The sequence below is a fragment of the Musca autumnalis genome, unplaced genomic scaffold (assembly GCF_047663935.1).
Source record: "Musca autumnalis isolate F117 unplaced genomic scaffold, ASM4766393v1 scaffold_2, whole genome shotgun sequence".
NCBI classification, from domain to species: Eukaryota; Metazoa; Arthropoda; class Insecta; order Diptera; family Muscidae; genus Musca; species Musca autumnalis.
In genome coordinates this window covers 177,218,873-177,246,326 of record NW_027411755.1, presented here as the reverse complement: position 1 = coordinate 177,246,326, position 27,454 = coordinate 177,218,873, and the positions used below count along the sequence as shown (strand labels likewise).

The window sequence follows — 27,454 nt, the reverse complement described above, 5'->3', positions numbered from 1 at the left end:
CAACAAAAATCACAGTTGGAAGTTAACAAATAAATGAGAAGAAACGAAATTTATATAAAAGATTTTTCAAAAAGAGGTATTCTAAACCTATTTTGTTTTCCCGGACTAATCTAGGGCAGCAGATTTAAGAATTTCTCCATGAATTTTCTTTTATTTAATTTTTTTGTGCTTATAAGTGGCCTTGTTCCTTTCGGCTTCTTGATCGCGGTATTTCCACAACAATTTGTTAAAAGGTATATCACCAATATTTTTGAAAATTTAACATAGTTGAAGCCAAGGTTTACCCTTTTAGAACACGCGACTTGTGATTGTATATTATACAAATTAAATGTTTTTGGCCAAAATGAGATGTTTTGGACGTGGCACAGTGCGAAATATGGGAAGTTTAGTGGAACTTTAAGGAATTTTGAAAGTACATAAAACTAGTTAAATTTTTATTGAACTCGTTAGCTAAGTACTCCACTGCAAATGACCCATACTCAGTTTGGCGATTTACTCCGCGAAACGACTTAAAACTGCACTTTTTTCACTTTTTTCATAATTTTTTTCAAAGAAATATAATTTGGTTTCATTAAAAAAAATAGCGTGGCGCGGACAAATGGTAAGTAAGTCAGTATGCCATGATTTTTTTTTCCTCTTTAAGTTGTTGGCCCCCTCCCGACTAATGTTTGGTTTACATTCGGCGTCTTTTCGTGATTTCGAAGGCGTTTCGTGATTTCGCGCGGAATCAAGCAAAAATTATCATGATTTCTCATACAAAAATGAAATCATCTCATTTCGTGATTTCAGCGAAATCAACATCGAAATCACAGTACACATGATATACAACCCTGTTTGTGACTGAAAAAGTACCAAAAGTTGCAACACTTTTCACGTATCACAATAAACAAGGTAGATGGTCAATTGCTGCAACAAAAAATTTTAAAATCAAAATTTTTAAACAATGTGAAAAAATATTAGATTACTTTGTTACAATGCTATTTTTCATTGCGTTCTCGTACTTTTTTAATGGTAACGTTAGAAAAAAAGAGCGAAATGTCTAAAATTGCTTCCCCGTACAAATTTCTTAAAAAATACGGGAACGAAAAAATGACGGAAATTGCAAAAACTGCAGCAAATCAACGTACCAGCTATCGTATTTAGATGATAATGAACATGTTGCTAGTTTCTACTATGCCAAAATTGTATAGCAGAAAACAGGAGAATAGGGTGTTATTCGGCGCTACTTTTGTTTAAAGAGAAGTGTAAGTCTTGCTAGACTTCGGAGTACGGGAACGGGTTCTATACACAATTAATACGATATATAGATAGTTTTACGATAATTTACGAAATAAAGTTGTAAAGTTCTATATTGTCGTATATTTTTGATGACTAATTCAATTTGCAAAAACTTGTTTTGAAAATTGATGTTCGATCAGCTGCGCGTATGCATCTACCTTGATCATTGTGATATGTATGAAATCAACAAAAAAATAAGTGTAAACACCGGGATGTATTTCAGGATTTCGTGAAATCCAGTGGATTTTAGAGCGCAAGTGTAAACTTGGCGAGTATAAAAGCGCCACAACAAGATGCCATGATTTATTTTTCTTAATATTTAACAATAAAATTATGACATTTTACTCTTTAAAAAAAATGCAAAAAACTCTTATTGTTTTTGTGCAATTTTAATTGGAAAGAAGTGCTTTTTTGAGGTTTTCAAAATTATTTTTTTATTTTCCGTGGATATTTCAAAAGTGAGTCCCGTACATTCACGTGTTAAGATATACAGTTAGTCAACTATATTATTGCAAACGATGAATTTTTAAAAATTTAGATATTTAATTAGAAATCATGGTACAATCATTACAAGGTAGGACACAGCAAACATATGATTACAATTTTTTCTTGAGGTCCGCCTATTGTGTCAAAATAGTTTTGACAAAGGTTGACAAACGACAAAACCAATGTATTGAATTCAAATATTTATTGAATTTATGTAAACAGATTTTGTTGTTTTTATATAAAACTTGATAATTCACAAACTAAATTCAAATTTAACCTGGTTTACCAAATACATCGCGTTCATGCATTTATCACAGCACTATACTAGGCAATCCTTAAATATGTCAATCGTCTGTTCATCTTTCTCTTCGGTCGGGCTTGGAAGCAAAGTAGCCTATGCTAAAATCCATGGTTTTAAAATAACCTTTTTGATTGGGGCTATATACAAAATTTTGGACCGACAACTTTGTACAGAAATATATTATATCTCCAACAGATGTAGGTACCGAGGTACCAAATTTTAGCCATTTCGCTTGAATAATGAACGTTAAAAACACCAATAAACGGGAGGTACGGCTCTATGGGGGCTATATCAAAACGCAAACCGATATAACCGTTTTTAAGGGCAAACATCCTAGGAGTAATACAACTTATGTACCAAACTATTAAGGTCTCCCTTAAATATTGTGTTTTATTTAATGTTAGCATTTTAATAAATGAAAATGAGTGGTTCCCATTTTAACAGCCAATGGCTCCCAGTCACAATCGCCGTCTCCCGAGTGCGAAGCATGTTTTGCTCTCAAAGCAGTTAACTGCTTGCAAGTCCAAAGTTGTTACAAAGACCAACACCAGAAATCAGACGTGGTTCAATTACCAAGTTACGTGCAACATGCAAAGCTTAGATGCACCTGTCAACAGAATGGTACAAGTCTTGGGACTTCATCTAAACTTGGTAATGTAGCTGAAGTACTCATAACCAACTTTCTTATATTCAAATAGACCAGCCTGAGAAAGAGACCGAAGAGAGAGAGAGAGAGAGCCTGCGGTACTGAGGCGCGGAAAATATATATGTAAATCATTAGTCTTACGCAAGTGCTTAATGACAATTACAAGTTAAGTTAAACAAGATAAAATAAACAAAATGAAAACAATACAAACTTTGACAACATTTCAAATGAACAACACTTGTTGCATTTGTTATTATTAATTTTGAAGTTATAAGCAAACTGGCTTCAGAGTTGTTTTTTAAAAAGTTTATCAACCTGCCCAACCTTCTAATAATTGAACCATGATTTGAAACCTTGTCAGTTTGTACTGTTTTATATTTTCTAAAATAATATTTGTATTACTCCCATTAGACATTTGGGTAATAGTGGTAATTTGCACAGTGTCCGTGCCTGCAGTGCCGCCAGAAATTACTGCAAAGGATGTCGCTCTGGAGCTGGTCTCTTTGAAATCAAGACAATTGGTAATGATAACTTCACTTTCACTACCAAATGCAAGGATCCCAAGGCTTATACCATTATGTTGAGAGGTGCTATTATCGATGAAACTTAATGATTGTACCATGATTCATGGTACAATAATACAGGTAGCATTATCATGCCAGCTGATGGGAACATAATGTGTCAATTGCATTGAATTGATGTCAAATTTTGACATCTTATGTTGCCAACAATTGCCGATGCGGCTACCTGTGTATTTGTACCATGCCATGATTTATTTCTATGTTCGATGTATATTAGGGATACATATACATTTTTTGAAGAACAAATTTATTCATCAGAAAAAAAAACTATTTCCCATAAAGACTCCTTCACATCATTGACATGTAACCTCCTCCAGGTCCGAACGACATGCCGCACACTAAAATACCGCTTATAGAGGCGGTAAAATATTTTTTAATATGCGTGGTATTTTGTTAAACCTGAAAAGAATAAAGCCCTAATAACCACGTGCTTTTTGTTTCCAAAAGCAAATGATTGAAACAGCTTCTCTTTTTTCAATGAATTACCAGCGACCCCAAACATTTTTGCAAGAATTCTACTTTCCGCGAGAAATTATGCATTTAGTGGAATGATATGGAAAAATTCAAATTGAAAATCTAACGAGTTTTCATTCATGTTTTTCAAAATATTTCATCAAATGTGAAAAATTATTAGTTTTTTAAATTCCAATAATTTATAGACATTTCCTTATTTTGTTTACATGTACGTTGACACTAACGTTTACAAACAAAAATAAATTTCTATGTGGTTGTTGTTGAGTTGTATTTGTTGTAGTATTTACTTTACCTGGTTTGTTCTACCATGACTTTTTATTGAGAAGTAACCTAATAAAATATCATAAATATCAAAAAACGGGCAAAATCGGGTTTTGAAACCTAGTAATACCAATGCAGACGACTTTCAGTAAAATGTTCTAGGTGGCAAAATCACAGCCAAACTCGGCCAATTTAGTATAAGTCTATATGAAGTGAGTTTAAGAAAAATAAAATATTTATTTCTGACTTTTTGTGTTTTTGGTCGCTACCCAAAATGTTTAAGCTATAATATATATTAAATAAATTCCTCTCGCAATTGCCAATCTATTCCATTTTACATATTTTTATATTTGGTTTATTTTTCCGCGGTTTTAAATACATTGAAATATGCCTTATACTTGGTTTAAATTTACGAAATCCACTCGATTTCAACTGTCAATGCCATTGCTTAAACGTCAAATGAAATCCAATGGATTTCAGATACGATTTCATTTGACGTATACACAAAGGTATTGACAGTTGAAATCCACTCGATTTCGTAAATGTACTATTACAATATATACAGTCAACCAAAAAAGTCTACATACACCCTATAAATCTCGAGTTTTAAGGGTAAGGAAGCCTTTTTATGAAAATCCAAGTACATAGTTGTATTTCATATCCCTAATAAACAATATTGCATACAACAGAAATATATTCCATAATACGAATAACGGTAAATTATATAAAAATTAAAAAATTAATAGGGAAAAAGTGTACATACACCCAATGAAATATTAAGATTACCGTAAAATTTATGGAATACTTACTTACTTTACTTACTTAGCTGGCCCATTACAGAACATTTGTTCTATAGGCCGAACTAAGAAGAGATCTCCATTCCTCTCTATTTGTTGCTTTGCTCTCTGGAATACCGCGCCTTGTCATCTCATCATCCACTTGTTTGCGCCATCTATTCCTTGGCCTGCCAATTCTGCGTGCACCGCCATGTGGCATGTATTCATACGCCTTTTTAGTGGGTTCATCATCGCTCATTCTTTTGATATGGCCTAGCCAACGCAATCGCTGCATCTCGATACGTTTAACAATATTGATGTCGTTGTATAGCAGATACAGCTCGTGGTTCATGCGACGTCGATATTCACCGTCAACGCAGATTGGTCCGTAGATCTTTCGAAGAATTTTTCTCTCAAACACACCAAGCACTGCCATGTCTGCTTGCGCAAGTACCCAGGCTTCGGAGCCATACATCAGCACGGGTAGTATCAGTGTTTTGTAGAGCGTTATTTTTGTTTGACGAGATGTGGCTTTGTTTTTAAACTGCTTACTTAATCCAAAGTAGCATCTGTTGGCCAATACAATTCTTCTTTTTATTTCACAACTGATGTCGTTTGTTGTGTTGACGGAGGTGCCGAGGTAGACGAAGTCTTTTACTACCTCAATATTATAGGAACCAACTTCCACAGTCGGTCCGAGCTCAATGGACGCATTGCGCGTCGACACCATCAACTTGGTCTTCTCACCGTTTACCGCCAGACCCACTTTAGCAGATTCTCCTTCGACTTTTATAAAGGTATCAGTTACTTCTTTTACTGATCGACCCATGATGTCTATATCATCAGCATAAGCAAGTAACATGTGACTATTGGTGTAGATTGTGCCACTTCTTTTGACGTTTGCCTCTCGTATAACCTTTTCTAGCAGGATGTTGAAGAGGTCACACGAAAGGCTGTCTCCTTGTCTGAAACCTCTTTTGGTACCAAACTCTTCGGAGAGGTTCTTTCCTATTTTAACTGAGGACCTCGTGTCAGTTAAAGTCATTTTACAAAGCCGGATGAGCTTTGCGGGAATACCAAATTCAGACATGGCTTGGAATACCTTTGAGCGCAGCGGACTGTCGAAGGCTGCTTTATAATCGACAAAAAGGTGGTAGGTGTCGATCTGCATCTCTTGGGTCTTCTCCAGGATTTGCCGCAGGGTAAATATCTGGTCAATGGTGGACTTGCCAGGTCTAAAGCCGCATTGGTATGGTCCAATAATCTCGTTGACCATTGGCTTTAGTCGTTCGCACAATATCCCTGACACGATCTTGTAGGCAATAGGGAGTAGACTTATGCCCCTATAGTTAGAGCATACAGTCTTATCTCCCTTCTTGTGGACGGGGCACAGGATACTCAGGTTCCAATCGTCGGGTACTCGTTCTTCCTGCCAGATGGTGCTAACTAGCTGATGAATACACCTTATCAGCGTGTCGCCTCCGGTTTTGAACAGCTCGGCTGGTAAGCCATCGGCCCCTGCTGCCTTATTATTCTTCAGCCGATTTATTGCTGTCTTTACCTCATCTTGGCTGGGCGGTATACATTCAATACCATCTTCTGGGATTGGGACTGTGGTATCTTCGTCGTCTTCGCTGCTATTGGATACCAACAGATTTGAAAAATGTTCTTTCCATATCCTGAGTACACTATCTGTATCAGTTACCAAATTACCTTGCTGGTCTCTAAAAATTTATGGAATAAGCGATACAAATTTTACATTTTCATGCTTTATCGAATGCCTCTTGATGTTCATGATATCTTTTAGGCAAAATAGGAACACATTTGTGCTTTAATTGACGTTATTTAAGGCCAGACTTCGCGTATAGCTCGTTAAGGCAGACCCTTGCAGATTTCTTTAAGTTTTTCAGTCTGGTAGTTTATGAAACCCCAGAAAATACAGTGGGACTAATAATTTTGGGATCCTAGAGCGCTTTGAAGTTGTTCTTATGGATAATATATCGTCTGCTCCGTCGAAAAAGGTCGTAAGTCCACTTTTTTTGGAAATCGCGTTTTTGTTACAAGATGATAGTACAAGTCAAAACACGTCGTATGATACAAAGAAAATAGTAGTATGTCGCGTTTTTCGCGTTGTAAGTCCACAAAACGAACAAATTTGAGTACGAAAAGGTCGTAAGTCCACAGGAAAATGTATACTTTAAGTGGGGTTCAGACGATCAGTTTTGACTGACAGCTTTGCTCAAATAATCGGTTGCTTGCCAGTGTGGTCGTTCATTTTTGTCAGTCATCAGGCAACCACAAAATTTTTTGTGGATGTTGGACAGTCAGCTGTTGGTTGTTTGTTTGTTTGACCGTGTGAACGAAACAACGTCAGTCAAGGAATAAATTAGCAGAGTAAATATCAAATAAAAGTTAAAAAAGTCGTGTGTTTTTATTAATTTGATTGATTATTATTGCAAATAAGAGATAAAAATAGCAGACAAAAATCTTTTCCTTCATTTTAATATCGGCCAAGCAAAAAATTGCAAACAAAACGACAAACATGGACAACGAAAATGAATTTTTAAAGGAATTTTTCGTTGCTACGAAATGCAAAGATGCCTCTGGGACATAACCAGTCCAGAATATATGATGCGCGACATTAAAACAAAAGCATATGGAGAACTACTAAATGTTATGAAGAAATACAAGAAGGATTGTTCTATTGACCACGTCAAGAAGAAAATAAACGTAATCCGCTCATCGTACAGAAGGGAATTGAAAAAAAAAATAAAGCAATCTGAATCTTCTGGAGCTGGAGTGGACAGCGTTTGGCTCAGAATCTCTTTTAAAATATTCACATGTGAATATTGTTTTCGGGAGGCTATCCATTTTTTTACCCATTTCCTTCTTCTTGTCACTTTATTTTCTTCCTCTAAAAGCGAAATGATCAAAAATGCACATCCAATCTTTTTGTCATCCATATTTATTAATAAAAGTTGTTATTTATATGATTTTATAGATATGTGAACACAGTAATTTTTCAACTTGACTGTTGGTTTGTCATCCAACTTGAATGACTGTTTGGCCGCTACGAACAGCACAACAAAACTGAAGCAATCGATATTTGACCAAAAGCTGTCAGTCAAAACTGATCGTCTGAACCCCACTTTAAAAGAATACTACAGCTAATGTAGTTCATATATAATGTTTAACGTCATCCAAGGTTGGGGTACAATGTAAAGAACTAGCCTAAACTTTTGGATGATAATCGGATGATATTTGGCGGAGCCTGTGGACCAAACTTTTGAACAAAAATGTGATAATTTCTATATTGCAACGAAAATTTACATTTGAAATCTATTTTCCCCTATAAGCGAACTGATTATGAAAGATAGACTTCTGGCATTTTCATTAATACAAATTGGGATGCTGTATGTGTTCAAATACCTCATATATTGAAAATATTAAAAAAATCAAAAATTTTACTGTTTTTACTGTCGTATATCTTACTTAACTTTATCAACTGGTCATTTGTGGCTTCTCGAGGGACATTCATAGGACATTCACATAACGAGATTAGTGTGTATTCTGAATTCAATAAAGTAATACCTTCTAACGGACGGGTAAGTGCAATGCATGGTAGAAAAAATACAAGGTAAAGTTAATACTACAGCAAATACAACTCGAACAACAACCACAAAGGAATTTGTTTTTGTTTGGAACGTTAGTGTCAAATATAAATGTAAACAAAATAAGGAAATGTCTATAAATTATTGGAATTTAAAAAACTAACAATTTTCCACATTTGATTGAATATTTTGAAAAACATAAATGAAAACTCGTTAGATTTTCAGTTTGAATGTTTCCATATCATTCCACTAAATGCACAATATAACGCAGGAAGTAGAATTCTTGCAAAAATGTTTGGGGTCGCTCGTAATTCATTGAAAAAAGAGAAGCTGTTTCAATCTTTTGTTTTTGAAAACAAGAAGCACATGTTTATTAGGGCTTTATTATTTTCAAGTTTAACAAAATACCACACATATTAACAAATATTGTACCGTCTCTATAAGTGGTGTTTTAGTGTGCGACATGGCGTTCGGACCTGGAGGAGGTTACATGTCAATGATATGAAGGAGTCTTTATGGGAAATTGTTTTTATTTCAGATGAATAATTTTTTTCTTCAAAAAATATATGTCCCTAATATACATCGAACATAGAAATAAATATATAAAATGTCGTATGGAATTTGACACTAACACTACAGCCCAGTTCAGTCAGCTGGGTATTGCTGCTACCTTTTCTTGTTCTACCATGAGTGCAATGTTTATATTATTAAATGATTCTATACATAATAATAATTGATTGAAATGTTATTAAACTAAGAAGTCATCATGGTTTTTGCCATGGTTCAATTATTAGAAGGTTGGGCAGGTTGATAAAATTTTTAAAAAACAACTCTGAATCCAGTTTGCTTATAACTTCAAAATTAATAATAACAAATGCAACAAGTGTTGTTCATTTGAAATGTTGTCAAAGTTTGTATTGTTTTCATTTTGTTTATTTTATCTTGTTTAACTTAACTTGTAATTGTCATTAAGCACTTGCGTAAGACTAATGATTTACATATATATTTTCCGCGCCTCAGTACCGCAGGCTCTCTCTCTCTCTCTCTCTTCGGTCTCTTTCTCAGGCTGGTCTATTTCAATATAAGAAAGTTGGTTATGAGTACTTCAGCTACATTACCAAGTTTAGATGAAGTCCCAAGACTTGTACCATTCTGTTGACAGGTGCATCTAAGCTTTGCATGTTGTAATTGAACCACGTCTGATTTCTGGTGTTGGTCTTTGTAACAACTTTGGACCAAACCCGTTCGTTGGTATTGATATGGTTACGAAGTTTTTCGGCAAATCACACACACGCGACCCGAACGCAAAGTAAGAGAGCAAATGTTTTGATTTTTTTACTTCAGTCTTGTACTGAATGTCATGCAAGCAGGTTGATGCCGCTTTATTTGTTTTTTTGGGTACACTGAAAAGATTTTGCAGTTGTACAGCAAATATATGGAGGGAAAATTTGGAAATGATTTTTTGTTTTGTATTAATATTTTTAATGACGCAGAATGCCTCGTCTGCAATGCATCAATAAAAAATGTGTGTATGCTTAGAAAGTCTTAAAATCATTTTTATATACAATTTGTTTTTTCTCTCAAAAAAATTAACATATGAAGAAAAATACTTTTCAAATTATGAAGTTATTTATATTATTTTTAATTTAAGTCATACAAAGCGAACGCGCCAACAATATATTTTTCATTTCACACTCAATATGAAAATAATCACCCTGTTCTGTCAGTGTAATTTTACCCACACATAAACAATTTAAGCGATCGCTCTTCTTGGTCGGCTATGCTTTGGACTTGCAAGCAGTTAACTGCTTTGAGAGCAAAACATGCTTCGCACTCGGGAGACGGCGATTGTGACTGGGAGCCATTGGCTGTTAAAATGGGAACCACTCATTTTCATTTATTAAAATGCTAACATTAAATAAAACACAATATTTAAGGGAGACCTTAATAGTTTGGTACATAAGTTGTATTACTCCTAGGATGTTTGCCCTTAAAAACGGTTATATCGGTTTGCGTTTTGATATAGCCCCCATAGAGCCGTACCTCCCGTTTATTGGTGTTTTTAACGTTCATTATTCAAGCGAAATGGCTAAAATTTGGTACCTCGGTATCTACATCTGTTGGAGATATAATATATTTCTGTACAAAGTTGTCGGTCCAAAATTTTGTATATAGCCCCAATCAAAAAGGTTATTTTAAAACCATGGATTTTAGCATAGGCTACTTTGCTTCCAAGCCCGACCGAAGAGAAAGATGAACAGACGATTGACATATTTAAGGATTGCCTAGTATAGTGCTGTGATAATGGCATGAACGCGATGTATTTGGTAAACCAGGTTAAAGCATTTATGAAGACATAGACAATGTCTTTTGTGGTTTCGCCTGTCCAATCAACCAGATTGGAAGCCTTTTATTAATGTCTTTTTACTAGGAATAACTGTCTACAAGTAGTCATTTATTCTATCCTTCATCCGGTTGTATTGAACATATATGTATGAACATTTGAAATGATGATTCAGCAGCGGTTTTTTGCATACCACGTTCTTCGTAACTTTTAGCCAAATCCCCGGAATCGAGAAGATATCGAACCTTTTTCTTTTTTAAAAATCAACATGTAAGATGGACAATGAAAAGTGAATTTCTCCAATCTGCATCCCAAAATGTTGGCCCTTTAACGTAGGTCCCCTTTTCAGTACATTTCGACTTTGGTTCGTTATTATCATTGTCCAATTTAGGCTTTTTTAAATCAGACACCAGCACATTTGGGCAAATCATCAAGGCTTTTTGGGGCAGCAAGTCAGACATGAATACAATGCTTGTCATTTAACGGGACACCGTGTATGTGTGCATATCTTTTCTTCAAATGCTCCTCCAAGACATCTAAAATTGTGGCACTGGATTCGTCCAAAACATTTTTTCCAACTTCCGGCTTTCTTTACGTTTGCCATAGCTCGGATATTAAACACACGACAAATGTATTTTTCCCACCAAGCGGAGATAAAGCACGCATTGAATTTAGTTTGTGAATTATCAAGTTTTATATAAAAACAACAAAATCTGTTTACATAAATTCAATAAATATTTGAATTCAATACATTTGTTTTGTCGTTTGTCAACCTTTGTCAAAACTATTTTGACACAATAGGCCGACCTTGTAATGATTGTACCATGCAGTTTACCAATGTTTGCTTCTCGGGGCGATCATCCATCACGATAGATGAATGCCTTCCATCTATTGGATTTCTTGATCTGGAGACAGCCTGGTCCCTTATAAAAGTCAAGATGCTCGAATCTGCTGTTGCTAACTACCATGTATTTTTTCGCGGCGATGACTATCACCTCATTCCGTTGTCAGATGTATCATTGTGGAGACTGAATTTTACTACTCGAAAAACTTCTCCTATTTTAATGTTGGCATTCGCTGAAACTAAGATTGGACATTTTAGCTTTTATTCGAATTGTAGCCATTTTCAATACCAAAAATCCTTAGAATAATAGCATGGTGTAAGAAAGAAGGTGATACAATAATACCAACTGATGTCTTCATTTGCTGTCAAAACATATTTTTAATCAAAAATAAATAACAAATATTTCGCTTCTATAAAAAATATTTGTGTACAACATCTTTGTTTAAGCTTCGCGAATAATATTTTAACGTTTTCTTCTAAATTAAATTTTGTGGATATTTCGCGCAAAAAAAATTGACAGCAAATGAAGACTACAACCTAACGTCAACTATTGGATCACCTTGTTAAATTCGCCTTGAATAATAGAAAACAAGTAAAAAAGTATCAGTCGGCTTTGCCGACAGAGATATACCCTCAGCCTGTGCAAATTGAAACACCTTTTTCACAAAAAACTTATGTATTTAGGGGGTTTCAAAATTTTGGTCGTATGAACCGACAAAAATGTTGATTAGGATTAAAGTTAAAAAATTTTGCGGAAAAGGTACTTAAAGGAATGGACCGACATAGACCATGGAGGTGCCATAGGGGGTTTTTACACCCATCGGGCTGTTTTCTCAAGAAGTATGGTCTTGCCCCTGAAACAACTTTTACCATCGTAATTGAGGCAGCGAATTTAAATTGCTTCAACAAAAATCAAAGTGATTCAATAGCAGGTCTTAAAGTGAACTTATCCAAAATTTTGTGTGGGAGGTACGGGATGGAGTGGACAAATATAGTCCATATTCGAACCTGATCTATATCTGGTAGATATTATGAGAATGTGGACCAAATCGGTCACTCCCATCAAGAGTTATCCTGCGCACAATTTTTCCGAATATTTTCGAACTTTTGTGGGGTAGGTACCTGAAGGAGTGGACCGATATGGCTTATCTACAAACTTAAAGTAAGTTTGGAAACAATATTACGAAGACCAAATTTTGGCCGGAATCGGCATTTCCGTTCGAGAATTATCTGGCGCTTCCACCCATAAACATGGTGTTTGTTTTTCAACTTTCAGGCTATTTTTTCAGGAAATATGGACTTGCCCCTGAGGAAACGTGTACCTTCGTATAGGGGACAGTGAATACAAGATGTTACAACAAAAACCAAGGCGATTCGAGAGCAGGTCCTAAACTGAACTTTTCCGAAATTTTGTGTGGGAGGTACTCGAAGCAGTTTACCGATTGAGTCCATATTGGAACCTGATCTAAGTCTGGTAGAAATTTCATAATGTGCAAAGTATGGACCAAATCGGTTACTCCCTTCAAGAGTTATCGTACGCACAAATTTTCCGAACATTTTCGAACTTTTGTGGGGGAGGTACCGGAAGGAGTGGACCGATATAATCCATCTTTGGACTTGAACTAAGTTTGGACAAAATATTACTAAAGCCAAATTTTGGACCGAATCGGCAGATCCGTTCAAGAGTTATCTTGCGCTCCAACCACTACACACGGGGTCATAGGGTTTTTTGTAACTTTCAGGCTATTTTCTCAGGAAGTATGGACTTGCCCCTAATGAAACTTACAGCGTCGTATAGAGGACAGCGAATACAACTTGCGTAAACAAAAATCAAAGCGATTCGAGACTAGGTCCTAAACTGAACTTTTCCGAAATTTTGTGTGGGAGGTACCCGAAGGAGTGGACCGATTGAGTCCATATTGGAACCTCATATAAGTTTGGTAGAAATTACACGATGCGCAAAGTATAGACCAAATCGGTTATTCCCTACAAGAGTTATCGTGCGCACAAGTTTTGCGATAATTTTTGAACATTTGTGGGGGAGGTTCCTGAAGGAGTGGACCTATATGGCCCATCTTCGAACTTAAATCGAATCTGGACAAAATATTTCGATACCCAAAATTTGAACCGAATCGATTGATCCATTCGAGAGTTATCGTGCGCACCAGCCTGCCAGACAGACAGACAGACGGACGGACATTGCTAGATCAACTCAAAATTGTCTGAAACTGATATCATACAAACATACTTGGGGTCTAAAACCATTATTTCGATGAGGCACATTTTTGGTCGTATCAAAGTGTAAATACCCTCTTTAGCCTAAAGGCTGAGGGTATAATTATAAATTTTTGTCTTAAATATACCGTTTTATTTCATAACCGCATTTTAATAAACGAAAATCAGTAGTGGTTTGTATTTTAACAGCCAACGGCTCTCAAACGCCCTTGTCATTCATATCATGCTCTCCCGAGTGGGAGTGGGACTTCCAAGGCAGTTAATGTACGAATGGTATTGGCACCGCAATTTTGTGTCAAGGTACGGGGAATTATGTTCAAAGCTTCGGCGGCAGCAGCTGCGACACAAAAGTTGTTACAATGCCATTTGGCACCACCACCAGGAACCAAATGTGGTTCAATAATAAAGTTACGAGCAGCATGCAAAGCATGCTGTAAATTACGTTCAGTTTCATCGATAATAGCACCTCTCAACATAATGGTATAAGCCTTGGGATCCTTGCATTTGGTAGTGAAAGTGAAGTTATCATTACCAATTGTCTTGGTTTCAAAGAGACCAGCTCCAGAGCGACATCCTTTGCAGTAATTTCTGGCGGCACTGCAGGCACGGGCACTGTGCAAATTACCACTATTACCCAAATGTCTAATGGGAGTAATACAAATATTATTTTAGGAAATATAAAACAGTACAAACTGACAAGGTTTCAAATAAACAAAACTTGTTGCATTTGTTATTATAATATTTAAAGTTATAAGCAAACCAGCTTCAGAGTTGTTTTTGCGAAATTTTGTCAACCTGTCCAACCTTCTAATAATTGAACCATGGGCGTAAGTAAAATCCCCAATATTTCAGACATTAGCGACTGTATAACGATGGAAAATTTCAGCACATATGGCATTGATACATAGATAGTGTAAAGAACCTTTAAGGACTTGAGGATCTTGTTCCTACATCTCAGCTTGTCGCAAATAGTTATGGCATGCGCGAACGACATGAACATGCTGTCTGTCGAATGTGACACTTAGAATTTTGCGGTAGTTTATGGTCGGAATTCTGCTACCATCGACCATGACATTCAAAGCGGTACTCACCTCTGCCGTCCATGTGGATTTAGTGGCGGGTGCTTTGCATATTCCTCGCGTGTGAAAAATGTGGTAAGATCTTGACTGATAGGAGTTCAGATTTTTACAAATGACATCATCATCCGCATACGTTACGATCTCAATGCTGTCTGAAGGGGTTGGAATACAGGAGAAGTAGAGGTTAAACAGTTCCGGAGATATTACCCAACCTTGGGGAACTTCCTGTTTCACTCTACGGGGCTTGGTCTTGTTGTTCCTGAATACCACGTACGACTGGCGTCCACACATACGTTTTTCCTGATAACATTCGCAACATCATCAATTGTAAATTGTGGTGGTTCATCGTCGGCAGGAAGAGATCTTCTCTTCGTCCTGCAATTCCCGGGGTGCTCGACAAACTGTCGATTAAAATAACTTGTGCACGTCTTTGGATCAGTCAGCTCAATGTCGCCAAACGTGGCTGAGGTCCTGTCTTCCTTCTTTCCAGGGTTCGAGAGTGACTTAATCGTGACTCTGGGGTCATTGAGGTTGGCACGACCCGCTTGCGACGAAAATTCCAATTGTCGCAATTTAAGTAGTCCAGAACTAGTTCTAATCAGTACTAGTACAAATATTGGCCCCTAAGTAATGCGAAGGGAACCAATTGTCACCTTTTTATCCCCAAGTAAACGAGGAGGCGTCAGTTGCGACTTAATTAACTTAACTTAAACGACGAGTTGGGTGACGTAGGGGATGGAAGATACCAAGGAACGGTCCTGACCGGTTTTAACATGGCAAAGCCCAGGATTTATCTTGGTCCCTCTTTCATCCCAAGTGGACACTGACCTCCCCGTGGTGTCACCTGGGGAACTGCCTTTAACACCCGTTAAAGGTAGTGAGCTAACATGTGCCGCGCGTTCACCCATAAGAACGTTAAAAACTTGGGTTTGGGCGTCGGGTTAGTAACCCTCCCCTAGAAAAAACAGCCTACTATGAAAAAACGAAAGAAAAGAAAAACAAACCCCTCTAAAGTTGACGAACCCCGCAAACGTTTTAAGGACCATGATCTGCGAATCTGCACCTGGAATGTTCGCACTCTTTATAGAGAAGGTGCAGTCTTCGCATTGGCAGACGTACTTGAAAAGTACAAGACCGATATTACTGCCATACAGGAAATACGATGGATTGGGAAAGGCGTCACAACAACACCTAAAGGTGACGCACTGTATTATAGCTGCCATGACGTAAAGCATGAGTTTGGTTGCGGATTCGTAGTTAGTCGGAGACTAAAACATCTTGTATCCAGCTTCACTCCAGTGAATGAAAGACTTGCTGCAATTCGAATAAAAGCTAAATTCTTCAACATCAGCTTTATTTGCGCTCATGCTCCCACTGAAGAAAAGGATGAACAGACCAAAGATATATTTTACGAGCGCTTAGAAGAAACATATGACCGTTGCCCTGCCCATGACATTAAAATCATTCTAGGCGATTTTAATGCCAAAATTGGAAAGGAGAATATCTTTGGCCCAACAGTCGGGAAATTCAGTCTCCACAGTGAAACATCTGACAATGGTATGAGACTGATAGACTTTGCAGCTGCAAAAAACATGGTAGTTAGCAGTACCAGATTTAATCATCTCGATATTCATAAGGGCACCTGGCTGTCTCCAGATCAGAAAACAAGAAACCAAATTGATCATGTTGTGATAGATGGAAGACATTCATCGAGCGTGTTGGATGTACGATCGTTCCGAGGCGCAAACATTGATTCGGACCACTACCTTGTTGCAGCAAAGGTACGCACCCGCTTAAACGTATCAAACAAAGTACGAACAGACACAACACGAAAGTTAGACATCGGTAAGCTGCAATCACAACAGATAGCCACAGCATATTCCACTCAACTAGCCCAATTGCTTAATCAAAGCCCTCCTCATCCCGATAACATATCAGCGCAATGGCAAAGCATTGCCCACTCCATGCAAACAGCCGCAAAATCCATACTTGGATACCAGAGACCTCCACCAAGGAATCCATGGTATGATGAGGAGTGTCGTGCTGCCACCGAAGAGAAAAATGCGGCATATAAGGCTACTTTACAATCCGTAGCAACGCGTAGCGCACGAGAGAGATACAGGGAGAAAAGGAGAGAGGAGAAACGTCTTTTCCGCAGGAAAAAGAGAGAGATGGAAAAGCGGGAGTGTGAAAAAATCGAGATGTACAGGAGCCAGAATGAAGTCCGAAAATTCTACCAAAGAGTCAAGCATCAAACTGACGGCTTTGGTACAGGCACATCCTCCTGTAGAGACCAGCAAGGTAATTTGGTAACTGATACAGATAGTGTACTCAGGATATGGAAAGAACATTTTTCAAATCTGTTGGTATCCAATAGCAGCGAAGACGACGAAGATACCACAGTCCCAATCCCAGAAGATGGTATTGAATGTATACCGCCCAGCCAAGATGAGGTAAAGACAGCAATAAATCGGCTGAAGAATAATAAGGCAGCAGGGGCCGATGGCTTACCAGCCGAGCTGTTCAAAACCGGAGGCGACACGCTGATAAGGTGTATTCATCAGCTAGTTAGCACCATCTGGCAGGAAGAACGAGTACCCGACGATTGGAACCTGAGTATCCTGTGCCCCGTCCACAAGAAGGGAGATAAGACTGTATGCTCTAACTATAGGGGCATAAGTCTACTCCCTATTGCCTACAAGATCGTGTCAGGGATATTGTGCGAACGACTAAAGCCAATGGTCAACGAGATTATTGGACCATACCAATGCGGCTTTAGACCTGGCAAGTCCACCATTGACCAGATATTTACCCTGCGGCAAATCCTGGAGAAGACTCAAGAGATGCAGATCGACACCTACCACCTTTTTGTCGATTATAAAGCAGCCTTCGACAGTCCGCTGCGCTCAAAGGTATTCCAAGCCATGTCTGAATTTGGTATTCCCGCAAAGCTCATCCGGCTTTGTAAAATGACTTTAACTGACACGAGGTCCTCAGTTAAAATAGGAAAGAACCTCTCCGAAGAGTTTGGTACCAAAAGAGGTTTCAGACAAGGAGACAGCCTTTCGTGTGACCTCTTCAACATCCTGCTAGAAAAGGTTATACGAGAGGCAAACGTCAAAAGAAGTGGCACAATCTACACCAATAGTCACATGTTACTTGCTTATGCTGATGATATAGACATCATGGGTCGATCAGTAAAAGAAGTAACTGATACCTTTATAAAAGTCGAAGGAGAATCTGCTAAAGTGGGTCTGGCGGTAAACGGTGAGAAGACCAAGTTGATGGTGTCGACGCGCAATGCGTCCATTGAGCTCGGACCGACTGTGGAAGTTGGTTCCTATAATATTGAGGTAGTAAAAGACTTCGTCTACCTCGGCACCTCCGTCAACACAACAAACGACATCAGTTGTGAAATAAAAAGAAGAATTGTATTGGCCAACAGATGCTACTTTGGATTAAGTAAGCAGTTTAAAAACAAAGCCACATCTCGTCAAACAAAAATAACGCTCTACAAAACACTGATACTACCCGTGCTGATGTATGGCTCCGAAGCCTGGGTACTTGCGCAAGCAGACATGGCAGTGCTTGGTGTGTTTGAGAGAAAAATTCTTCGAAAGATCTACGGACCAATCTGCGTTGACGGTGAATATCGACGTCGCATGAACCACGAGCTGTATCTGCTATACAACGACATCAATATTGTTAAACGTATCGAGATGCAGCGATTGCGTTGGCTAGGCCATGTCAAAAGAATGAGCGATGATGAACCCACTAAAAAGGCGTATGAATACATGCCACATGGCGGTGCACGCAGAATTGGCAGGCCAAGGAATAGATGGCGCAAACAAGTGGATGTTGAGATGAAAAGGCGCGGTATTCCAGAGAGCAAAGCAACAAATAGAGAGGAATGGAGATCTCTTCTTAGTTCGGCCTATAGAACAAATGTTCTGTAATGGGCCAGCTAAGTAAGTAAGTAAACGACGAGTTGTATAAATAATTCACATTTACATTTTCTTCATAACTTTAATATAAATGAAGCATCCAATAACAGAAGCTAGTGTTGATGGACTGAATATCTTCGTACATATTATTCATATTGTTCTGGTATAAAAAAAGGAATCCGAAGGAAATATGCAAATCGCCCCCTTCTTCTCTCTACCCGCTAGCAATTCCAATTGTCGCAATTTAAATAGTCTTCAACTAGAGATAAGTGGTACTAGTTCACAATTAACCCATAAGTAATTCGAAGGGAACCAATTGACACCTATATATCCCCAAGTAAACGACGAAGCGTCAGTTGTGACTAGATCCCACCACTTTTTTTTATACCCTCAGCCTTTAGGCTAAAGAGGGTATTTACACTTTTTTATTTATTTTTTTATTTATTGAAACATTTTGTAAAGTAAGCCTGAAGGCCAATTAGTTTTACAATATTCATAAGAATACGACCAAAAATGTGCCTAATCGAAATAATGGTTTTAGACCCCAAGTATGTTTGTACGAAAGCCGTTTCAGAAAATTTTGAGTAGATCTAGCAATGTCCGTCCGTTTGTCTGTCTGGCAGGCTGGTGCGCACGATAACTCTCGAACGGATCAATCGATTCGGTTCAAATTTTGGGTATCGAAATATTTTGTCCAGATTCGATTTCAGGTACCTCCCCCACAAATGTTCAAAAATTGTCGCAAAACTTGTGCGCACGATAACTCTTATAGGGAATAACCGATTTGTTCAATACTCTGCACATCGTGTAATTTCTACCAAACTTAGATGAGGTTCCAGTATGGACTCAATCGGTCCACTCCTTCGGGTACCGCCCACACAAAATTTCGGAAAAGTTCAGTTTAGGACCTGGTCGCGAATCGCTTTGATTTTTTTTTTACGCATGTTGTATTCGCTGTCCTCTATACGACGCTGTAAGTTTCATTAGGGGCAAGTACATACTGCCTGAGAAAATAACCTGAAAGTTGCAAAAAACCCTATGACACCGTGTGTAGTGGTTGGAGCGCAAGATAACTCTCGAACGGATCTGCCGATTCGGTCCAAAATTTGGCTTTCGTAATATTTTGTCCAAACTTAGTTCAAGTTCAAAGATGGATTATATCGGTCCACTCCTTCCGGTACCTCCCCCACAAAAGTTCGAAAATGTTCGGAAAATTTGTGCGTACGAAAACTCTTGAAGGGAGTAACCGATTTGGTCCATATTTTGCACATTATGAAATTTCTACCAGACTTAGATTAGGTTCCAATATGGACTCAATCGGTAAACCCTTCTAGTACCTCCCACGCAAAATTTCGGAAAAGTTCAGTTTAGGACCTGCTCTTGAATCGCCTTGGTTTTTGTTGTAACATCATGTATTCACTGTCCCCTATACGAAGATACAAGTTTCCTCAGGGGCAAGTCCATACTTCCTGAAAAAATAGCCTGAAAGTTGAAAAACACAAAACAACAAAATTTTGGATAAGTTCACTTTAAGACCTGCTATTGAATCACTTTGATTTTTGTTGAAGCAACTTACATTCGCTGTCTCAATTACGATGGTAAATGTTGTTTCAGGGGCAAGTCCATACTTCTTGAGAAAACAGCCCGAAGGGTGTAAAAACCCCCTATGGCATTTAAGTACATTTTCCGCATCGTTCATACGACCCAAAATTTTGAAACCCTCTAAATCACGCCTCACTTTAGCAGCAACTTAAATGATGGAGCTGGCATTTACAATCAAATAAACGAAATAAATCGAGAAAACAACGTTTTACGGAGACGACTGAATCGCTCTAATATAGTGATTAATGGTATGCCAAGAGGTATAATTGACATCAGCGAGCCGGTGATTAAAATTGGAAATTTATGCGGTGTTCCTCTTCAACCAATTGACTTGCAACATTGTTGTTATTTCGCAAATGAAAGATCTATCCTTGTAAAGTTCAATTCCATACGGATAAGGGATAAAATTATGGCGAATTATCATCGCAGACTGCCGATTCTGCTCCATAATGTGTTTGGTGGCAACGGTGAGTCAAGAATATTTCTTAATGACCATCTCACGCCTGAAGCCTCCAAGCTTGTTTACCAGTGCCGTCAGATGCGAAGTAATGGAATAATTCAGAAATATAATCTTATAAATGGCGATATTCCAAAGGCTAAAATCATTTTTGCTAATGGGGAGTCTAAGACGCTATCCCTTCAACAATGCATGCAGGTATCACGCGTTCAGAATGTGAATAGCTGAGATATTACAAATTCCTGAGTAGGATATTAAGGTTTAAATTAGGCTACGTTTACTTTAGCGCTTATTATGATGATACCACACCATTTTGTTTTATATGCCGTCAATTCCTGAAAATTTTATGCAAACTAATTAATTATTAATGGTTAATCATGATAATGAGCTCTATGTATACGTCCTTGAATCTAGGTATCAAATAAATGTTAAATTTAATATTTTGTATGTTACACTGCATAGCAGCTAATCTTTCAAATTTTTTCTTCAAATTTCCGATCTTTAGATTAGCTTTTACATATTTTTGCTATTGATTGTGATTTATCATCATATTAATGAACAACTTCGGTGATAATAGTTCTCTTTTGCGCTCCCAGCTTAGTAATGTAAGTGGTACTTTAAATATTTGTCATTTGAATTGCCAGAGTCTTTGCATAAATCCATCGTCGGTAAAATTTGGTGAAATCAAAAATATTTTTCTTGAGAGTAAGTTGGATGTTGTTGGTTTAAGCGAAACTTGGCTGAAACCTCATATTTCAACAAAATGTGCTGACATTACAGGTTACAACTTTATAAGAAATGATCGTCCGGTGCAGAGGGGTGGTGGGGTAGGATTGTATTTATCAAAGTCGTTGAAGTATAAAGTGGTACATAGTGGAACTAGTTATGGTATTGCCGAGACTCTTTTTGTTGACATCTCTTTGGAGAATGAACACATCCTTGTTGGTGTGGTATATTTACCTCACGGCGACTTCGAAGTTTTTGAAGAGGAGGCATCTGAATTATTGCTTCGTTACTCAAATGTTGTAATAATGGGTGATTTCAACAATAATTTATTTAATATTCCTACGGCTTCCGCCATCAGATCAGCATGTCTTCGACTGAATTTGTCCATTTATCATAATACGTTGCCTACACATTTCGATATTGCTCACCAATCATCTTCACTTATTGACTACTTCTTGCTGTCTGTCCCTGAAAACGTTGTTTTTTCCAACCAGTACGTTTGTCCGTCTATTTCTAAACATGTTCTTATTTGCATTTCAATGACCTTCGCATTTTCACGCACTGTTGACTACTACGAATTTTACGATTACGATAGTGTCAATGAAGAGTCTTTGGAAAGAAAAATTCTATCCTTTGATTTTTCGAGCATGATGCGAACTTCCAATGTTGATGAACAATTGGATATTTTTATGTCTGGCCTTTTTCATGTTCACGCAGCTGTCCCTTTGAAACGGAGGAGAGTTCGCCAGAGTGATGATGAATGGATTAAATCGCCAAACATAAAATTTCACACGTCCTTGAGGGATTTAGCTTTCAGTGACTATCTGACGGATAAGACTGATAGCAAATGGAAGATTTTTTGCAAGGCAAGAAACAAAGCTAAGTCGGTTATGAGGAAGGAAAAGAGGCAAACGCATGGAGCTTTCTTTTCAAACGATTCGTCTGCAAAAGCATTGTGGAATCGAATTAGAAATAATGGACTTTTAGTGACCACTCCTAATGTTTGCGAGGATTTGAATTTAGGAGTTGACGATTTAAATCGCAATTTCCTGTCTAATCAACTGGATACACCTACGTCTCCTACTGCTTATTTATTACGTAACGATGAAGGTCAATTTTACTTTCGTACTATTACTTTAAATGACTTAATGGAAGCGTTTTCCTGCATTAAATCTAATGCACCGGGGATAGATGGATTCCCACTGAATTTTTTCAAAACCGTTTTACCTTATTTAGGTAACTACCTCCTTCAATTGGTAAACACAATCATAATGACTACCGTTTTTCCTTCTGAGTTGAAAATTGGTAAAATAGTCCCAATCAAGAAAAAGGCAAACGTCACCTCTATTGAAAATTTAAGGCCTATTTCAGTCCTACCAGTTATTGCTAAAATTGTTGAGCATGTGTTGAAACGCCAGTTACTCAGATATTTAAACACCAACAATCTTTTAAGCGATTTTCAGTGTGGCTTTCGGGCTGGTAGGAGTACGACGGATTTGTTGGTGGGGGTTACTGATACTATCAGGAGAAATTTCAATGCCCATAAGCTTTCAGTGTTGCTCTCTATGGATCTTGAGAAGGCGTTTGATAGAGTAGATCACGTCTTATTGCTTAATAAACTCATTACTTTATATGATTTTCAAAGTTTGGCATGCCGTTTGATCTCCTCCTATCTTTTAGACAGAAAACAATGTGTTGGTGTTAAAGATACTTATTTCCAATATCTTAACGGTGAGAAGTGGAATACCGCAAGGGTCTGTACTTGGACCAATACTATTTTTGCTATTTATTAATGATATAACTTCCAATATTCGCGAATTTTGTACAGCCTACCTATTTGCTGATGATGTTCAGCTCCTGTTTACAGGGCAAACTTCCAATATTGATGTTTTACAATCTAAAATTAAGTGCACCCTGACATTAGTGAGCAGATGGATGAGATATAACAAACTTAGCGTAAATGCGAATAAAACTAAAGCTTTATTGTTCTCTAATCATTCTATTGTTTTTGATTTGGAGTATGAAGGAACACCATTACAATTCGTAGATGTTATGGAGATTCTAGGGGTACTTATAGACAATAAGTTAAGTTTTGTTCACACATTGATAGAGTAGTATCTCGAACCAATCTTGCACTCCGTAGGCTATATAATTGCGACCTTGTTCTGCCTCACCATATGAAGCTTAAAATGATCCATGCCCTTGTAATGCCAAATATTCTATACTGTCTTGAAGTGTACTCCGGTGCTGACATGCATAATATGGAAGCCGTTCAAGTGGCTTTTAATAGTGCTGTTAGATACGTATATGCAGTAAATCGGTTTTCCCATATTTCTCCTTTTGTTCGACGCTTTATTGGATGTTCATTTCTTAGATTTGTGAACCTCAGATGTCTTTTATTTTTCTACAAAGTATGCAAGGCTCAATGTCCGTTGTTTTTGGCTAGTAATTTTAACTTTTTAAGATCAACTAGAACGACTAATCTGATTATTCCTCGAGTAGATGTTCACATGGATACGTCGTTTCTGGTGAGAATTTGTCGTTTATTTAATTCGTTACCAAATAATTTACAAATATTCAATTTAACCATTTCTTCATTTCGAAATAAATTACTTGTTTTATTCCAAGAATCACTGTAAATTTGTGGTACCACAATTATCTTTGTTGGGAGTGCTTTTCTATTATTTTACCTTTATATAACCCCGATATGGGGTATAATTGGGAGTAGTTATTCCAATATGGAGTATTATTCTTGTATAATTTGGTTTTTTTTTGTTAGGAGTAGTTCTCTCCTGGGAGTTATTTTCCATATATTACTTTTTAGTCGTAATTTAGATTATTAATTTAGATTTTTCATATATAATTATACCAATACAACTGTATATTTTCAAAGCTATGCATATTGTAATAAGTTATTGGCCCTCAGGCTTATCATTACAAAATGAAGAAATAAAATAAATACATAAGTTTTTTGTGAAAACACGTTTTTCAATTTGCACAGGCTGAGGGTATATCTCTGTCGGCAAAGCCGACTGATACTTTTTTACTTGTTTTATAAATAAACTGGTATATGACTGCAAACCTGGAACTAGTACAATACCACCTACAGGTAATGCATAGAGTGTCAATTGGTTACCTCCTATGACATCCCCATGTTAAAGTTTACAGTTGATTGCACTGTGAGGGGTCAGAAGTGGAACTAGTTACCGTAACGCTGAGAATCGACGAGTTTCCGATGCCGAACTAGCCCATCGCGCAAGCGGGGACAAAGCTCATTACGCTCGTTTGTTAATCCCGTCGCTGGGAAATTTGGTATCACTTCTTCTATTCGGCCAGGAGTGAGTTGTTGATGCTTATCGTGAGTTGTGGCATTCGGTTCTCGGCAACGACCAGAGGGGTGTTGTTCTGACTAAGCAGGTTGATAGATATACGTTTTGAACGATCAATAAGGATGCCCATACCAGAACTAGCGGAGAGTGTCACAGATCACAATCCATAACCATTCTTTCACCTGTAGTGGAATTCTGTAACACATTTCTTGAGTTACCGACAAAAATCGATAAAATAAAATTCTTATAATTTCGGTAATTAACGAAATTTTTTGGTAAGTTAACAACCAAAATAAATCTGTCGCTAAGTCCTACCGATAGCAACAGTGTTGTCAACTTTTATTGATCCATTTCATTCATAATTTTGCGTTTAAATTTTACCGACATTTCTCGGTAACTCAAAAAATGTGTTACAGAATTCCACTACTGGTATGTCAAATGACGTCACATGGCAACCTGTCGTTTCCCTTGGTTAGACCATCTCCCCATAATTTCGTGCCCTAAATCATGATCGATTTTAAGGCCGCAAAAGTAAATGCTTAGCTGTATGACTAACCGACTAACCATACACTTCATAATCGCTGGTTGTAGAAATTAACTTGCTGAAAATTCCTAGATTTGATCAACGCGGACTGCATAGCCTTCCCAGAGGGCGATGATCAATTTTAACCTTGTGTTTCAGGCATCAGCACCCCAAACATACTAGTTTAGTGGGTTAGTCATGTTAGTGTATATCCAAGCCGAATTTTCTCCGCTTAACTTGGATTAGTGTTAACTTCTATGCCCAAAATATGAATATTATGCCCAAGTAATAAAGTCACATAATTAATAATATATTTGAAATGTTGATATGAAGAGTTTTGGATCAAATGTTAGCAATTGAATCAGCCTAAAAGGGTTAATCAATTATTTCATAATTTTCTATTCGTAGGATATCCGTACGATGATAACATAAAATATGTTACCGATATCTCAAGTGCTTTCAAGAACTACAATAAATTTTATGTGGCAACAACATTTTATGGAGGTAGACATTGAGACGCTGAGGATGTTATAAACGTTTTAACAGTTTATTATTTTATGACACTTTTCACAGCACCACCTGATTTCATGGAAATAGGCACACATTGTAGACGACACTGTGCACATTGATTCTACGTGCCCAAATCCGCTACTTACCTGATTTCGCGCATTCGTTGAACTTATTTTAGAATGAAAAAGGGATTAAGGATTAAGCAAGGATGAAGAATGTGTGAGAACGAACAACTGCCGTTGTGTGAACGCAATAAAACAAGTTGTCAACTTGGCAACCAACAGGATTGGTACCTGTTGCGCCTCTCAAAGACACAATGACAGGTGCTTGACTGACTGACTGATTGTGTGTGCAGCAGCAAAGCGCAGATGAGATTTGTATATAAGTGCCGGGTGATCAATGAATCACATCACAGTTCACCAACTGACTTCAAACGTTAAACACATCCATCCACTTAAACACTCAGTTTTAAACAAAAATCATTTAAACATGGGTTTTGAACAAAGCTTCAGTGAATTACACATCAGCAACCAATCTCCCTCATCATATATTAAACCACATCCTTATCAAGTGGCGAATTTGGTAACAACAGAAATGCGCTTGAAGCGTATTGCCAAACGTCAAATGGACAGCGCCACAATGTTCAGTCGCCTACAAGTGATTATTGATCAAATGGAGGAGACATTTAGAGCGTCCACCTGCAATCAAGTGTCACCGACAAATCTTATTGTCAATGGTAATGGTGGTGAACATAATTATGCTTATACAAATTCTTCATCGGGTGTATCATCAACATCTTCCTCAACTGGATCACCTGCCTCGGTGGATGAACAAAATGCCTGTGGCAAGAGAAAACTTGTGGAAGAAGAATGTCAACAATATCCCGAACCATGTGCGGCAACAAATGAGGCAAGCCAATATCCCCAACATGTGGGCGATGTGGTGATTTTGGGTCCCAATGGCACTGAAATCGATGCCAGATCATACAGCAGTATTATTTGGGCATCCTCGGCATCGGCAACACGACAACTTTTGGGTTTCGTCTTCAGCAGCGATGTCTTGGCTACCCACACTCTAACTGGTAAACCTTCCCCTGCTTTTTACGGCCGCGAACGACCCGCCAAAATGCAATTGGATCCCATTAAGGCAGCCGACATTATCCACTGTGTTAAATCCAAATTCCATTGTACAGAACGTGAAATTCGTGCAGCCATTACCACAAAATGCTCCGACACATCAAAGAAATATAAACGCCGTTCTTTGAAACAAGTTGATACAGGAAATATGAAAATGTAAATTCGGGGATTGGGAGTTTAAGAGTTTAAGTTTCACTTGTAAATATTTTGTATGTTACATTAGTTTTTAAGTGTTTCTAAATCTTAATATGTGATTGTTTTATAAAAATATCAAATTAAATTAAATATACGTTTAGTTTAAAAGGAAATTT

The 27,454-nt window shown here is 37.6% G+C and overlaps 2 protein-coding genes across 5 annotated transcripts; one reads left to right on the top strand and one right to left on the bottom strand.

Moving 5' to 3' along the window:
* The first annotated feature begins 211 nt into the window (after positions 1 to 211).
* On the top strand, positions 212 to 27,451 carry Elba2 (Early boundary activity 2). 4 transcript variants are annotated; one of them, XM_073970045.1, is made up of 3 exons: positions 212 to 233; positions 25,906 to 26,001; positions 26,071 to 27,451. In XM_073970045.1, the coding sequence occupies exon 3, from the start codon at positions 26,407 to 26,409 to the stop codon at positions 27,301 to 27,303; it is 897 nt and encodes a 298-aa protein (XP_073826146.1). In that variant the 5' UTR covers positions 212 to 233; positions 25,906 to 26,001; positions 26,071 to 26,406; the 3' UTR covers positions 27,304 to 27,451. The 4 variants fall into 4 exon arrangements, with proteins under 4 accessions (XP_073826146.1, XP_073826148.1, XP_073826149.1 ...); XM_073970047.1 differs by lacking the exon at positions 212 to 233 and adding an exon at positions 7,146 to 8,408; XM_073970048.1 differs by lacking the exon at positions 212 to 233 and adding an exon at positions 15,638 to 18,888.
* LOC141392455 (T-complex protein 1 subunit gamma-like) lies at positions 14,059 to 15,235 on the bottom strand. The gene is made up of 2 exons (XM_073965394.1): positions 15,210 to 15,235; positions 14,059 to 14,479 (listed from the first exon to the last, which is right to left on the bottom strand). The coding sequence occupies exons 1-2, from the start codon at positions 15,233 to 15,235 to the stop codon at positions 14,059 to 14,061; spliced, it is 447 nt and encodes a 148-aa protein (XP_073821495.1).
* Positions 27,452 to 27,454: the final 3 nt, after the last annotated feature.